At 39.6% G+C, this 17,800-nt stretch overlaps 1 protein-coding gene across 18 annotated transcripts in view; it reads left to right on the forward strand.

Moving 5' to 3' along the window:
• The window catches only part of NRCAM (neuronal cell adhesion molecule), a 320,212-nt gene that overhangs the window by 232,825 nt on the left and 69,587 nt on the right, over nucleotides 1-17,800 (forward strand). For 16 of the 18 annotated variants that reach the window (XM_073619920.1, XM_073619921.1, XM_073619922.1 and 13 more), the window contains 4 exons: nucleotides 8-130; nucleotides 1,734-1,904; nucleotides 3,331-3,387; nucleotides 7,854-7,965. In XM_073619920.1, coding sequence (XP_073476021.1) covers nucleotides 8-130; nucleotides 1,734-1,904; nucleotides 3,331-3,387; nucleotides 7,854-7,965 — 463 coding nt within the window. The remainder of the gene's footprint in view (nucleotides 1-7; nucleotides 131-1,733; nucleotides 1,905-3,330; nucleotides 3,388-7,853; nucleotides 7,966-17,800) is intronic. The other 2 variants (XM_073619919.1, XM_073619926.1) reach the window with 1 other exon arrangement.

Below are 17,800 nucleotides of genomic sequence, written 5' to 3' on the forward strand. Positions count from 1 at the left end.
TTTCCAGGATCCCCTCTCTGGACAAAAGAGAAAATTGAGCCAATTGTGATGCAACAGGGCATGCCTCTGGTTTTACCATGCAAACCTCCAAGAGGTTTACCACCTCCTGTTGTATTCTGGATGGATAACTGTAAGTCATTGGTTTAAATCTGTATTTCTGTGAATATGCTTATAATGTATAGACACGTGCTATTTGCTCATTTATGTATCCTTGTATCATCCATAAAATCTAAACTGGGGAATGTGTATCCTGACATCCTGACATTGGATTCAGCTACAGTCATGGATGAAAAATCATCTGTAATGAACATCATAAATTATAATTTATAAAATTATATTTCATTGCCCCAAACTGGCACTCAACCAGTTATTAAATTAACTTGTTTTATAACATGTTTATTTGCTTTTACACATTAATGTTTTATTTTATTTAATAATTCAAGAGCAACTGAATATATTTGATAGGCTGTCAGAATTCAGAGTCTATATTTTTGCCATTCTGAAGCTGATTTTTACCAGTGAAAAATGTGAAAATGTAGACTTGTTTATAAGCACAGGATACATATAACCATACAATCCAAGGGTGATAACCCTTGCCGGATTTGCCCAACATTTTGCTGGAGATACACCTAGAGAGTCCGTTTCAATGGCTTTGTTGGAGTCAGAACGGCTTTCCTCCCTGTATGAGTAAATGGAAATGCACAAGAAGAATGGAGCAGGTTGATGCAACTTAGCAGGAGGTTAACTGCAGGTCAGAAGGAGGTCAACTGCATTTGTAAAGACATTAAGATTAAAGTCATCCCATAGAAATATTCTAAAATGATCCCAGATGCAGGCTAAATGCACCTAAATGTGTGCTGAATTTGCTGATCGACACTAGCCCTTTATGTGTTTAGGGCTTATGAGTAAAACACCTACTAGGTGGATAAAATGTTAACATAATAACACAAAAAGCATGAAGGTGAATTGTGAAGAATGTGTAAAAAGTGGGAATTTTGCAGATTGTTGAAAATGTCAGATAAAGAAAGAAGCAAATCAAACTTGTCTAATCTGGGCATGTGTGGGAGGAGCAGATCAAAATTGTCTAATCATGTCAGATATGAGAGGAGCAGAGTGGGACATGTCTGATGAAAGGCAGAGGTAAGATGAGCTGATGAGAAGAGCAGAATTGAGATGTGGAAAGTGCCGTGAAAAAGTGGGGACTTTAGAAGGTCAGTCCAATGACAAATGTAGCAGGGGCCAAGAAAAAGAGAGCATTAAAGCAGGGAGACATGGAATAGAGAGAGGAGGTGGATAATAGACACAATAAGTGTTAGCACGAAGAAATAAGTATTAGCAAAGAGAAGGCATGAATAACCTGATTGTGACACCAATAAGGACAGAACATCTAAGAAGTAGGATGATAGCTAATGTGGAGCAGGCAATGGGCCAGTTGGGCACTAGAACAGTGATTGGTTGGATTTTGATGGGCATGTCTGTTTTATCTGTTGAGAAGTTGTAAGTAAAGGTTTTATTTCATGTCAGTGCAGTCAACCTCTCAAGCAATCTACTGAACTAATGTGGATGGACTTGATGGTCCCAGATTTCACAGATGTGTAACAATCATAGCAGTGTCAGGTGTCTCAAAAAAAAATGTGAACACCGCTCTGTACTTGACACTTTACTGTACATGAAGGTAGTAGAACAAGGAGTATTCATAAATGACTTCAACATTATTACTATTATTATTCCAGTTTTCCAACGACTACCTCAGAATGGAAGGATTTCCCAAGGTCTGAATGGCGATCTTTATTTTTCCAATGTTCAGCCAGAGGATTCACGGGATTTTTACATCTGCTATGCAAGATTTAACCTAACTCAGACTATCCACCAAAAGCAACCTATTTCCTTAAAGGTTTTGGCAAGTAAGTTGTAATACTTTTTTAGCAATTGGTATGACTGAATTGTGTAACTTAACTTAGAATGGTCTATATATAGGATTCTGTATTAGCTAGTTGTAAGCATCACTGCAATGTAATGCAAATTTACTGATGCCAATTAATAAACTGTTACCCTTTTAAGGTAATACACATGAGCACTAAATAAAGTATATTCTTTTAGTGTAAAGTTTGCCTTAAAGAGAAATACATTCGGCAGTCTCCAAAACCCTGCTGTCCTGGTTAAATGCCAGTCCATTCTGACAGGCAAAACTATGGACCTTTCTGATACTCAGAAGCTAAATGCTTCTACATATTATCACACGTTTTCTCTGAACAAAAATTTAATTTTCACAATAGAATGATTTGATTTCTGTTACTGACATTTAAGAAAACTGTCAACTATAAATCTATGAAACAAACAGTTTGGCTTTGCTTTTTCATTAAAGGTCATCTTGAGATTTTAAAGGTAGTATAAATCTCTATGGGATGAGCACTTAAAAAGAAAGTATTTTATCAGTATGCTTCACAGCTGTAAATCTGGAGGGCATTAAACCATTTGTAGCATTATCAGTATCCTGGCAGTGCTGCAGAACACTTCACTGGACTGAAAACAATATGCTACTGACATTTTAAGTACAGTTTAATTTTGTTTCCTTTATGAGCTTACTAATATTTCTGATAGTGTTGGAATCTTTATTGTGCACTTGGGTGTGTGTGTTTTAAATGTATGTATGAAAAAAAGTCACATCACCATTAGATCGGCGCAGTTGCACATATTCTCATTTCAAGACCTGTAATTGCCTTGCTTCAGTGTTCTGCCTGATCCTGAGAGAACCCAGGCGTTTATCCATTACAGGGTGCTAGAACCTACATTGTGTGTGGATATATAGATAGATAGATAGATAGATAGATAGATAGATAGATAGATAGATAGATAGATAGATAGATAGATAGATAGATAGATATATCTATATCTATATGTATATAGATAGATAGATAGATAGATAGATAGATAGATAGATAGATAGATAGATAGATAGATAGATAGATAGATAGATCTATATCTATATGTATATAGATAGATAGATAGATAGATAGATAGATAGATAGATAGATAGATAGATAGATAGATAGATAGATCTATATCTATATGTATATAGATAGATAGATAGATAGATAGATAGATAGATAGATAGATAGATAGATAGATAGATAGATAGATAGATATCTTACATTTTTTTTTAATACATTTTCAGTTGCCGTAATTCACAAGCAAAGCAATCATAATTTCTGTTTTCAGTTTATTCACCATTTCTGCCTGATTTTTTATTTATTTTTTTTAATTATATTACTGTGCTAATATATATATGCGATCATCATCCATTATGAAATATTGTTCTATTTCTTTTAGCGGATTCTATGAATGAAACTATAGCTGCTAATTTAACTGACACTGATTTTTATGGTGGTGAGTTGTGTTGAAAAGAAAAATAGCATCTATTATCATAATAGAATTAGTTAAAATAATCCATATTTAATTCATCTAACATAATTATTTCACTTTTTCTTCCTCCCTGTCTGTGTCATAGTACAACCTGTATTAAACTCTACTTTTACTAGAACACCCAAATGGGGGTAAATATAACTAATATTTCTTTGTATGTTGAATTAGAGATCTTTTTTGCAGATGTAAAGGGGAGGAAAATGAGATAAATATTATGAACATAGGTGTGATAAGAGTATGGTATTATCCAGGTATAGACTGTTGTCTTATTGGGCTTTCTAGTTTATACTGTTGTAACCCCTAATAAGTAAGAAGATCAAATTTGCACATAATGCAGCATGCAGGATTTCCAGCTTTTCACACAAAATATGGACTCCCACAAGGGATATACATTTCTTCCAGAGAGAGAAACATCTCTTCTGTCTTCATTCCAGAAAGAATATCAGATGAAATACCCATGGACCTTTTTTCTGCTCTTATGCACAGACAGTAAATTAGTAATGATGACTTATCACTTTAAAATGATTCACGCTGAAGAACAAAGGAGAGTGATTTAAGGCTAATGAAACATTTTTATAAATACCAAACAGTTAAAAACATTAGCTTTGAGGCAATGAGTAAGTGGTGATTTGCATCAGTCAAAAATTTTGAACCAATTTGCAAAAAAATTCTATTTTAAATAGCCATAACCCGGCTATAGATGATTAGAATTTTGGCTGGTTCAGCATGGATAGGCCAAGACTTGAACCATGTATGAGCAGGCTGATAAACTTGGGTACAACCAGCATGTCAGATTTTTAGGATGCCATTTTTGTTATATTTTACAATAATCACTGTGTTCTCCCGGCAGGGACGGCTCCCTGCGCCGTCCATCTGAGAGAACACAATAGTTCCATGTTAGGGATTCCCCCATCAACACTGGCTGTGTTATTGAGGGAATCCAGCGAATTTTCATTCCTGCAACCAGAAAATTGCATCACCTATGGCCTGCCTTATATATCTTTTCTTAATTCATGGTTCTTTATATTTCAGATTGCTGTTAATTATGCATGCAAACAGCCAGGTGCATAGAGGTATACTGTCACAGGTATTTTACAGGATTGTCAAGCTGGTATATGGTCTGCCGTTCTCCACTTTTAATAAATACAAGAGATCCTTAATGATATATTAGGCAAGGATGTCACTGTTCCAAATCATGCAACAGTGATGATTGGATTGATATATAACTGTAGTATAACTGTCCATTAAATCCAAACGGTCATATTTGTATTCCTAATTGTATAAACCATATGGTATGAAAATGTAATCCATAATCTACCAGCCTCAGTGTGATTCCTACAGTATCTCACAAGTACACCCCTCACATTTTTGTAAATAATTTATTATATCTTTTCATGTGACAACACTGAAGAAATGACAGTTTTCTACAATGTAAAGTAGTGAGTGTACAGCTTGTATAACAGTGTAAATTTGCTGTCCCCTCAAAATAACTCAACACACAGCCATTAATGTATAAATCACTGGCAACAATGTACACCCCTGGGCCCAATTAGCCATTTTTTTTCTCCCCGGTGTCATGTGGCTCGTTAGTGTTACAAGATCTCAGGTGTGAATGGGGAGCAGGTGTGTTAAATTTGGTGTTATCGCTTTCACTCTGTCATACTGGTCACTGGAAGTTCAACATGGCATCTCATGGCAAAGAACTCTCCGAGGATCTAAAAAAAAAGAATTGTTGCTCTACATAAAGATGGCCTAGGCTACAAGAAGATTGCCAAGACTCTGAAACTGAGCTGCAACACGGTGGCCAAGACCATATAGCAGTTTAACAGGACAGGTTCCACTCAGAACAGGCCTCGCCATGGTCGACCAAAGAAGTTAAGTGCACGTGCTCATCGTCCTATCCAGAGGTTTTGAGAAATAGACCTATGAGTGCTGCCAGCATTTCTGCAGAAGTTGAAGGGGTTCAGGGTCAGCCTGTCTGTGCTCAGACCATACGCCGCACACTGCATCAAATTGGTCAGTATGGCTGTCGTCCCAGAAGGAAGCCTCTTCTAAAGATGATGCACAAGAAAGCCCGCAAACAGTTTGCTGAAGACAAGCAGACTAAGGACATGGATTACTGGAACCATGTCCTGTGGTCTGATGAGACCAAGATACATTTATCTGGTTCAGATGTTGTCATGCGTGTGTGGTGGCAACCAGGTGAGGAGTACAAAGACAAGTGTGTCTTGCCTACAGTCAAGCATGATGGTGGGAGTGTCATGGTCTGGGACTGCATGAGTGCTCTATTTGTGGGGAAAAAAAGATGTACGTTTTGTTTGGGTACAGCGTTGCACCACCACGCAATTGTCAGTTAAAGCGATACAGCTCCGTATCGCAAAAAAATGGCCTGGTCATTAAGCAGCCCGGTCTGTAAGTGGTTGAAGTAAGGCAACTAAGCATTTTTGCAGGAGGTCAGCAATAGCAGGCCCCTTACAGAAAATATTTGTTGGTAATCCGTTACTGAGAGAAACTTTATAGTTCTGACCTTTTTGATACATAGGGCTTTCTGTTTATGAAAGTCAGCAGGAAGCCTAGACTAGGAATACTATTAGGAATACATAGGATTATTGTTAGGAATACTGTTAGGATTATTGTTAGGAATACTATTAAAATACGTAATCAAAAGGAGTTCCCAGATCACCAGAATACTGATAAATGGAAATGGGTTGGCCTGGATGAAAAACTGAATTTTTCTTTTGAGTTTATCATCAATTTTGACTGAAGTGTTAATTAGACATCTTTCTAGTTTTAGTAAAAACTAGGAAACATCAAGCTCTCACCTTTTTAACCCTTCTGTTTTGAATTGTATTGTAACTGTACTGTATCACTTTTTTGTAAATCACTGTAGTACTTTTGGAGCTATCTAAAACATTTAATAAATCATCTTTAAATAAGCATTGCTTATATTTGAAGCTTGCCCTAGCAGCTTCGGTGTCAGAATTATCTATTCTTTCTAGCTGAAAAAAAAAACACAAAACATTGCTGACCACCCAAAAAAAAATTCAGTCCAGTTTAGGTGCAAGTTACACTTGTACTGTCCGTTGTGCTGGAGCTCTACGAATCTTCTCTATGAATGTCATACTTAATAGTCTAGGGACCAAAATAAAAGATGGTAATGCCACAGTTTCTGGTCATTGTCTAATACCCCTCCAGTCTATACTAGCTTAGATCCTAAAATGAATTTAAACAGGAAGTTTGAAAACTTTAAACAAAAGATCAGTATCACATTATAAAGTATTAGTATCTGGGTGATGGGCATTACATGAATTTTAAGTTCAACATAGATAATCACAGAGCTGCTCCAAGATTTGGAAGGATATTGACAATAATGTCTGGATCCACCCAGATGCCCGATCAGCAGCTGGCTCAGCCTCTCAATGCACTGCTGAGAGCCTGAGCCTGCCACTCCTGCAGCTCCAAACCTCGGAGCTTCAGTGAGCGCTGGAGGGGCAGAGCAGAGACTGACTGACAGTCACCGCTCTCTGCTCAGAGCAGATCAAGAACTGAGCAATCAGCAGTCATGTGATTGCTCAGTTCTCGGATTTAGAGTTGGCAGGGGAAAGCTGCAGCATCACACTAATGCTGCAGTATGGAGGTATGCATGTTTTTTTTCTTCACTTATCATGCTTCTCCTTTATTGAATTATGTGTAGTATGGAAAATGTTAAATATTACATTTAAACTTGTATAAAACTTTATTTTTAGCCATTTTTGTTTTACTAAAAAGCAGTAATATTTTCAAATGCTTGGTTGTAAATGTATGAGGGGTTTCTGGGAATTTGTTTTAATCTTTTCAGTTTTAAGGCAGAATACTTGAATTCCATAAGGGTCTTATTTCTGTTTTCCAAGCTACATATAGTGTGTCCCAATGTTCGCATAATCAAGTAAAAACTGTATTTCGTATTCCCTCTCCTAACCATTGCATAAAAAGCTCCATAAATAAGACATGAGGCTCCACAGGGTGGTTTATGCTAATTATTCTGTGAATCACACATGTGATAGTTCATTAAAAAGACAGCTAATCCAGGTCTGTCACTTGCACTTCTTAATTTTCTCTAGGACGTTTTTCAGCCTTTTTTTAGAAATATGATATTCTACTACATTAAATCCACCGAAAAGAAAATGAAGCAAGAAATATAATAAATGCAGTCTAGTCAACCGTATTCCAATTTCTTTATCTTTCTTTCCCATTTCTCTGTAAGTAGAATACTGATTAACATTTAATAAATCATAGGTAATCTCTGCATGTCATCTATAACTCTTATTCTCTCTTGCCCTATCTAAATACCTCTATACAAAAATTATTTCATTATTTTGTTACATCAGTATTATTTTGTTACATCAGTATTATTTTGTAACACTTGCTTTTTTTTTGTCTTTATCCACTAGATAGCCCTGCAGATCAAAGAAGTCCATCACTTTTGGTTCCTTCTGGCCAAACAAGTAACATAACTGTGCTGAGAGGGGAAGTGCTGCTGCTGGAATGTATTGCTGAAGGACTGTAAGTTGCTTGCAAGTTTTACTGAATATGCTGTACTGTGACTAAGAAAGTCATAAGGAACAAACATTCTATACTATTTTATATGACAGTTTTGTCTGAAAAAAATCTCCATGGTTTGGATGCACATTTCCAAATAATCCAGATCCTGCTGTGTACTTACATAAGGACGCTTTGTATGGAAAGTGTGCCAAAAATTACCTTTCTTGACAATAGCATGTAAACAGCTCCCAAATTTGTATGAGGCAGGTTTAAAATAAACTAGAGCCTAAGTTTAGGTAAACTATGCCTGCCCCCCCCCCCCCCCCTATATTCCAGCAATGAAAAACTATCTATACATGGAGAATGGGCAGATGAATAAAAGGTCTGCCTCCTCCATTAATAGTGCACTGTTCATTGATGGAAGCTATAGTACAACGTCTGTGAATGGGGGAGGGGAGTGGAAAGCGTGGGCTTAATCAGCACGCTAGATGAGTGCCTGTGACAGGTCCCTCATCTCTATTAACCCCTGCAACACCAGAAAATTATGGATACAAAAGGGGGGCAGAGAACAGAAGTTTTCAACTATGACAGCTGGGACGCTTCTTATTTAGTATGTAAGTAGCGTAACTTGTGTGAATTTTTACCTAAACTTAGGTACTCGATTGTTTGCTGTTGGCAGCAAGAAATTTTACAGAGAGTAACTTTTTATAAATGACACTCACTTTTTAAGGAAACCAGGAGCTGTTCTATGTAGATTCACTCTTTGCACCATCTGCTGGTGTATTTGAGATTGCAGTCCTTTAGTTAAAGGGGAACTGCAGTCTGGTCACATAATTTGTAATAAAAACATCTTGTCATTTGAAGCTTCCCTCCAACCACTTTGCATATTATTTTATATATACTGTGATTCTTTACCTGCCAAATATGCTGCAGATCTCTCCCTCCACTAAGTCTGGCTGCAGTCATTTTAACTGTGGGCAGCTGAAGCTGCTGCCTATTCACTTCCTGGATTTACACACCTCCAGCTCTGCTGCTCTCATTGGCCCTCTTATGACTCACCCCCCACCTCCCTTCCTGGCAAACTCTCACAAGAGTAAGAGAGAGAGCTGTGCATGATGTCATAAGCCTAGGCTTTTTTTCCAGACAAGAAACAAGAAGTGGGCTGTATAAGGTATTTACTGACAGAAAAAAAAAGTTTTACTATCCAAAGTTAAAACAACAAGGGCAGAAGATTTAATAGATGGAAAGATGAAAAAATTACTGAAGTTCCATTTTAAGTCATAATTATACAAGAAGTTAATAACAGCTGTTTTCTAAACTTTTCTTACAAGGCATATTACACAAAGTTTGAGTCATCAGAGGGTATTTATGTCTGAAAAAAAGTGCCACCATTGTGGACCCTATCAAAATTTGGGGTATTTTTTCCCTCATCCACTGCTATAAATTACAGTTTCCTAGCAGAAGAACCGTGGAAACAGTGACATTATGTCAATTGGGCTGCCATCTGGAGACCCTTGCATACAGTTAGGACCTGTTATAAAAGTGGTTGTAAAGAGTGAAGGTTATTTTACCTACATGCATTCTATGCATAAAGGTATAACTTACCCCTATAACTTACCTGAGCCCTATCTCGATCCAGCCATGTGCATGAAAGCAGCAGCTGAGACAACCAATGGCTCCCGCTACTGTCAATCACAGCACAGTGAACCAATAAAGAGAGATCCGGGGCTGAAGGAGATCTATGGTCACAGCATACACATTGCAGGCACTTCGGCAGCGCTGCCCATTGCTTTCACACTGTTCCTAAAGTGCCCCAAAGATTCTGCTTGCTGGACTTTTTTTAACGTCCTGACAGCACACCACTCCAGTGTGAAAGCACTCGAGCTTTCACACTGGGACTGCAGATGAGGCATTTTTCAGGCACTTTTCAGGCACTTTACAGGAGCTATTTTTTGTGCTAAAGCGCCTTAAAAAATGCCTCCAGTGTGAAAGGAGTCTAACTTGTCCAAAGAAGTACTTGCATGGTTTTAGAATGATAGAAAAGCAGGCTGTGTGTCCATCTTCCAATTACCTATTCAGGACCATAAAATTCCTCTTTACTTTCTCCATTGCTGGCTCTGCTGCTACCTACCTGAAAAATAGACATGGAGCAGAGGCAAGGTGAGCAGTGCGAAGAGGGGGACCATCAAGAAATGTATAGCCCAGGCTCTAAAGGTTCTTTTACACGTTGAAAATATCACCCACAGCCAGGGGCGTTGCTAGGTCTACAAAAGATCTGGGGGTAGAGCCCATAGCAGTGATGTAAAGAAAGTCTTACGCTTGGGCAGGCATATACAGGTATATAATATACGTGTGTGTGTGTATGTATGTGTGTATGTATACATATATATAGTATCTCACAAAAGTGAGTACACCCCACACGTTTTTGTAAATATTTTATTATATCTTTTCATGTGACAACACTGAAGAAATGACACTTTGCTACAATGTAAAGTAGTGAGTGTACAGCTTGTATAAAAGTGTAAATTTGCTGTCCCCTCAAAATAACTCAACACACAGCCATTAATGCCTAAACCGCTGGCAACAAAAGTGAGTACACCCCTAAGTGAAAATGTCCAAATTGGGCCCAATTAGCCATTTTCCCTCCCCGGTATCATGTGGCTCGTTAGTGTTACAAGGTTTCAGGTGTGAATGGGGAGCAGGTGTGTTAAATTTGGTGTTATCTCTCTCACTCTCTCATACTGGTCACTGGAAGTTCAACATGGCACCTCATGGCAAAGAACTCTCTGAGGATCTGAAAAAAAGAATTGTTGCTCTACATAAAGATGGCCTAGGCTATAAGAAGATTGCCAAGACCCTGAAACTGAGCTGCAGCATGGTGGCCAAGACCATACAGTGGTTCAACAGGACATGTTCCACTCAGAACAGACCTCGCCATGGTCGACCAAAGAAGTTGAGTGCACATGCTCAGCATCATATCCAGAGGTTGTCTTTGGGAAATAGACGTATGAGTGCTGCCAGCATTGCTGCAGAAGTTGAAGGGGTGGGGGGTCAGCCTGTCAGTGCTCAGACCATACGCCACACACTGCATCAAATTGGTCTTGCATGGCTGTCATCCCAGAAGGAAGCCTCTTCTAAAGATGATGCACAAGAAAGCCCGCAAACAGTTTGCTGAAGACAAGCAGACTAAGGGCATGGATTACTGGAACCATATCCTGTGGTCTGATGAGACCAAGCTAAACTTATTTGGTTTAGATGGTGTCAAGCATGTGTGGCAGCAACCAGGTGAGGAGTACAAAGACAAGTTTGTCATGCTTACAGTCAAGCATGGTGGTGGGAGTGTCATGGTCTGGGGCTGCATGCGTGCTGCCGGCACTGTGGAGCTACAGTTTATTCAGGGAATCATGAATGCCAACATGTACTGTGACATACTGAAGCCAAGCATGATCCCCTCCCTTCAGAGACTGGGCCGCAGGGCAGCATTCTAACATAACGACCCCAAACACACCTCCAAGACGTGATGTCGTCATGGAGGAGTGGAAGAGGACTCCAGTGGCAACCTGTGAAGCTCTGGTGAATTCCATGCCCAAGAGGGTTAAGGCAGTGCTGGAAAGTAATGGTGGCCACACAAAATATTGACACTTTGGGCCCAATTTGGACGTTTTCACTTAGGGGTGTACTCACTTTTGTTTCCAGTGGTTTATGCATTAATGGCTGTGTGTTGAGTTATTGTGAGGGGACAGCACATTTATACTGTATATTGTTACATATCTGAGTGTGGATCCCATGGTTTGTTATTATTGATATATATCTATCTATATATCTATATCTATCTATCTATCTATCTATCTATCTATCTATCTATCTATCTATCTATCTATCTATCTATCTATCTATCTATCTATCTATATAGTGGGGACGGAGAGTATTCAGACTCCCTTAAATGTTTCACTCTTTGTAATATTGCAGCCATTTGCTAAAATCATTTAAGTTCATTTTTTTTCCTCATTAATGTACACACAGCACCCCATATTGACAGAAAAACACAGAATTGTTGACATTTTTGCAGATTTATTAAAAAAGAAAAACTGAAATATCACATGGTCCTAAGTATTCAGACCCTGTGCTGTGACACTCATATATTTAACTCAGGTGCTGTCCATTTCTTCTGATCATCATTGAGATTTCTACACCTTCATTTGAGTCCAGCTGTGTTTGATTTTACTGATTAGACTTGATTAGGAAAGTCACACACCTGTCGATATAAGACCTTACAGCTCACAGTGCATGTCAGAGCAAATGTGAATCATGAGGTCAAAGGAACTGCCTGAAGAGCTCAGACAGAATTGTGGCAAGGCACAGATCTGGCCAAGGTTACAAAAACATTTCTGCTGCACTTAAGGTTCCTAAGAGCACAGTGGCCTCCATAATCCTTAAATGGAAGACGTTTGGATCAACCAAAACCCTTCCTAGAGCTGGCCGTCCGGCCAAACTGAGCTATCGGGGGAGAAGAGCCTTGGTGAGAGAGGTAAAGAAGAACCCAAAGATCACTGTGGCTGAGCTCCAGAGATGCAGTCGGGAGTGGAAGAAAGTTGTAGAAAGTCAACCATCACTGCAGCCTTCCACCAGTTGGGGCTTTATGGCAGAAGGGCCCGACTGAAGCATCTCCTCAGTGCAAGACACATGAAAGCCCGCATGGAGTTTGCTAAAAAACACCCGAAGGACTCCAAGATGGTGAGAAATAAGATTCTCTTGTCTGATGAGACCAAGATAGAACTTTTTGGCCTTAATTCTAAGCGATATGTGTGGAGAAAACCCGGCACTGCTCATCACCTGTCCAATACAGTCCCAACAGTGAAGCATGGTGGTGGCAGCATCATGCTGTGGGGGTGTTTTTCAGCTGCAGGGACAGGACGACAGGATCGAGGGAAAGGTGAATGCGGCCAAGTACAGGGATATCCTGGATGAAAACCTTCTCCAGAGTGCTCAGGACCTCAGACTGGGCCGAAGGTTTACCTTCCAACAAGACAATGACCCTAAGCACACAGCTAAAATAACGAAGGAGTGGATTCACAACAACTCTGTGACTGTTCTTGAATGGCCCAGCCAGAGCCCTGACTTAAACCCAATTGAGCATCTCTGGAGAGACCTAAAAATGGCTGTCCATCAACGTTTAACATCCAACCTGATAGAACTGGAGAGGATATGCAAGGAGGAATGGCAGAGGATCCCCAAATCCAGGTGTGAAAAACTTGTTGCATCTTTCCCAAAAAGACTCATGGCTGTATTAGATCAAAAGGGTGCTTCTTCTAAATACTGAGCAAAGGGTCTGAATACTTAGGACCATGTGATATTTCAGTTTTTCTTTTTTAATAAATCTGCAAAAATGTCAACAATTCTGTGTTTTTCTGTCAATATGGGGTGCTGTGTGTACATTAATGAGGAAAAAAAATGAATTTGAATGATTTTAGCAAATGGCTGCAATATAACAAAGAGTGAAACTTTTAAGGGGGTCTGAGTACTTTCCGTCCCCACTGTATATATATTTATATATCAAATTAAACAATATTTGCACAATATATCTCACTTCAGATTGTTTAATTTCTACTAATGATATCTGTACCCACATATGCGACTGAGGAAAAGAGAAACCCAACTGTTGGCCACCTTTACCATATATATATTAGCCCCCCCCCACTTACATCAGGGTCCCCAGAGCCCCCATCATTACATCAGGGTCTCCAGAGAGCCCCTTCCTTACACCAGGGTCCCCAGGGAGCCTCCCCCTTACATCAGGGTCCTCAGAGAGCCCCTCCTTACATCAGGGTCCCCAGAGAGCCTCCCCTTACATCAGAGTCCCCAGTGGGCCCCCCTTACCTCAGGGTCCCCAGAGAGCCACCCCCCCTTACATCAGGATTACCAGAGCTGCACCTACTCTAGCATTAAATATAAGCCTCCTAAAGTTTCTTACTTTCTTTAAATTCACGTGTGAAGGGGGAAGCAGTGGTGTCACCAGGGTTGGTGTCACCTGGTGCATAAAAACATGAGGACTATAGTCCCCCCCAGTACAGACCCCCCTCCACTAAGTATAGACCCCCCCCCCACTAAGTACAGACCCCCCTCCCGCAGTATAGACCCCCCTCAATACAGACCCCTCTCCTCAGTACAGACCCCCACCCCTCAGTACAGACCCCTCTCTTCAGTACAAACCCCCCTACCTCAATATAGATGCCCCACTCCCTCAGTACAGATCTCTCTCCTTCAGTGCAGACCCCCCCTTCAGTGCAGATCCCCCTGCATTGCAGACCACCCCCTTCAGTGCAGACCACCCCTTTCAGTGCAGACCCCCCTTTGGTACAGACCCCTCTTCAGTGCAGACCACCCCTTTCAGTGCAGACCTCAGACAGCCTGCGAGAGTTGCAGATCAGTGCAGTGGTGTTTCCCTGGGCCCTGTCGCCAGAGGGGTGACACCCGGGTGCGGCCCGCACCCCCCCTAATGACGCCACTGGGCAGGAGGTATGGCACCGCTGCACCCGGTAAGAGACTCGGGGCTATGGGCCCCAGATTCAGTGCTATTGCCCCAGAAGCCACCACCTAGCGACGCCCCTGCCCCCCGCCCTAAATAAAAAAATAGCCTTGGGCTTATAGCTTTGTTAGCTTATTCTGTTCACAAAGATAAACAATATAATAAAATGCCAAAGTAGGAAGAATGTTTATAATGCATATATATTTATATGTTTTATATTGATTCAGAATCCTGCAATGCACAGAAACGAACTTCCCTTTTCCAGATGTGCGGTGGTGCCATTCATTCCTAATGGCACCCCCACGGATCTGCAAATGAGCATGTTTTCATGCATTTGGTGTGGCACGTTGTCTCAAAAGGGTCAGGGACTTTTTTTGAGCATTTCTCATTAATAGGGCAGCCAATTGAAATGAACAAGCTGCCCTACATGCAATGCGCAATAATGTGAGGAACCACAGGCTTGCTCTGATGGTGTGAATGGAGCCTAAGATCAGGATATGTAATTACAGAGGTCACACATAGCGCAACCTGTTGGTAAAACGTTGATCTTCTGCTTTGTATGATAATCAAGGAGCATTCTTGAAGCAGTGTGAACATTGTTACAAGGGTCCAGCTGTTGTTTATTAGAGTGTATTGAGGGTGAAGATCTTCTGATTTTTACAATGAAAAAAGTGTTAAAACCATTAAACCAGAATAAATACCCCTTAAACGTATTTATACATTTATCTACAAACATGCCAGTTTTACATTATGTTTTAGTAACTGTAGATACTGCTACAGGCACAGTATATTGATTCACCTGGTATATATTCATTGGTAGTTGCAGGATCTTTTTATTGGATATGTTTATAAATAAAACAATAGCAGTTTTAAGATGTCTTTTCCAGCCCGGCTTAGCTTCCTGCTCTGATCTTCTTTATTGTCATGGAAACTGCAGCCTCATCTGACAGGCGCCTGCTTTGAAATATCAGGCTCTTCTCAGGGAGATTCAGAGATGTTTGCTGCCAGGTGTAAAGTACTGTTTTTCTGCATGTATTCCTTATACCTGACCTGTCAAAACACAGCCATTGTCTTTGATTAAAACAAATTACGATGGAAAGTATCTCCAGCCCCGGCTGTAGAAATTCCTTCAGGAGCTACTTCCAGGAACTGTGTGTAGTAATAAAGAGGATGACTGAACATTCTCCTGTAATTGCCCTGCTGGGGCTTCACTGAGAACTTTAGGGATATCAGTGGTAATGTATTAGTACAAAGCTTAGATATTATGGGGGTATAAATGACAATGACTGAAACAATATGTTAACTCTGACATTTAAAATATAATAAAATATGATCACCTGAATTCATTTGAATTCTATAGACTGGTTTGTGAATGTCAGACTCTAGTAATGATGCGGTTCCAACCACCATCATTAACTGTATTGCTATGGGGTAATAAGATTCTCTAACCACAGTACGTGCACACTGTATGCCAGCCCTTGCAAAGTATTAGTGGTCTATTAAGACAGCTTAAACACTTTGCGGTTTGAAATTGATCACTGTTTTTTTTCTATATTACCTCTATCTATTAAACCTGTTGCCATATGTCTTAGACTGATACCCTATTCCAGCAGCATCTTCATAGACCGTGTGCACGTAAGTTCACACATGTGTGTGCTCATGCATGTGTGCATACGTGTTGAGTAATGTTGCATGTAAACTTAGACTTCTATACCTGCAAAAATGTGTGCGCTTATGTGCATTACACGTGCATTAGCCTGGTGGCTGATACAATGTTCTTGATAGAATGGCACGATCAATAAAATCAATTAAAAGCCCAGGCTTTTAATTTATGTTCATAGAGCATATACAGAAATGAAATGCACTATAAGAAACAGGTGGTAAGAAACTGCAGAAAAAATGCATCCCTGGCATCACTTTAGATATATTTTTTTCAGCTAGTCTACAGAAGAAAAAAAGCAGGAATGCCTACTTTGATAGAACTCAACAGAAAAAAATGTGTTTACTACCCATATGAGTCTTTGGATGATTTTTGGAGTAAACTTGAACTATTGGGATCATTGGGTGATTCCTGTCCCTTAGGTGACAGAAGAAGAAATTAAAAATGTGGAAAGTTTTTACAAACATGCTTGATTTCATTAAATGAGCCTACATTTTTAAAATATGGTCTTTAAGCAACCAAATTATTATTTTCTTCTGAGCTGTCAATGACAGGAGGTTGAAAGGAAACACCTCCTTAGTAATGCACTCAATACCATAGTGTCCTGCACGCCATCATTTTTCTTCTGGTGGTTTCAAATGATATGTCACTCAGTTTAAATTGCCTAGCACAAGGGAATAATGTATTACCCTTCTCTAAATTATTAATTTGTTATCTATTTTAGGGAAGTTCCTTTTTTCATCATGTTGGCGAGGGTTGGACAATGAAAGGGAGATGATAATTGTCTGCTAATTACAAAAAAAGGAAGCTTTTATGTGTAAGAAAATGAGTCATGTGCAGATCAAATACAGAACATTAATTTTCTTTTACCATGATTGGATAGTTTTAAAATGAATTTCCTGAGTGAATATTCTTAACTCCTTTAGTAAATCAGCCTCATAGTGTAGCACATATGTTTGACTTTCTTGTAAAATTGGCACATTGGAGTTGCACATGCTGGAAAAAATGTGATAAGTTGGAGGCTGTATCTCGGAGGAAGCAGTAACCAGTAGTGAGCAAATGTCAGAGGGTGCTACTGGGGGCATTAGTGGTAGTATAACCAGAATACCTAAACCAAAGGTGAGTATGTTGGCATTATCCAATTGCAGCCTCAGAACAACTGAGGAGCAAATAATATGTGAAAGAAAAAGGGGGGGGGAGTGGGTGGGACCAAAGCAGTCCCAGGACTGCAATCAATGGGAGAGTCACAACGGAATTGATCAATGAGAAATACAGCTTTATTGATAATTACACAAGACTATAAACATGTATAAATCTCACTGATGTGGCACCAGGGCCGTATGAGTGAGATGGGTTCCTTTTTTGTGAAGGAATCATCTCACTCATACGGCCCTGGTACCACATCAGTGATATTTATACATTTTTATAGTCTTGTGCAATTATCAATAAAGCTGTATTTTTCATTGATCAATTCCATTGTGACTCTCCCATTGATTGCAGTCCTGGGACTGCTTTGGTCCCAACCCCCCTTTTTCTTTCACTAGATTATTATTCTGCTAGAAGGGAGATATTTTTTTGACACTTTAATATAGGTGGATTCCAGTGGTTTTTATCTTTTTGTAACTATTGAAAATAATATGTGCCCCTGCAAAATTAAGAGGCATGTACAC

This window comes from Aquarana catesbeiana, linkage group LG03 (assembly GCF_042186555.1).
Source record: "Aquarana catesbeiana isolate 2022-GZ linkage group LG03, ASM4218655v1, whole genome shotgun sequence".
Classification (NCBI taxonomy): Eukaryota; Metazoa; Chordata; class Amphibia; order Anura; family Ranidae; genus Aquarana; species Aquarana catesbeiana.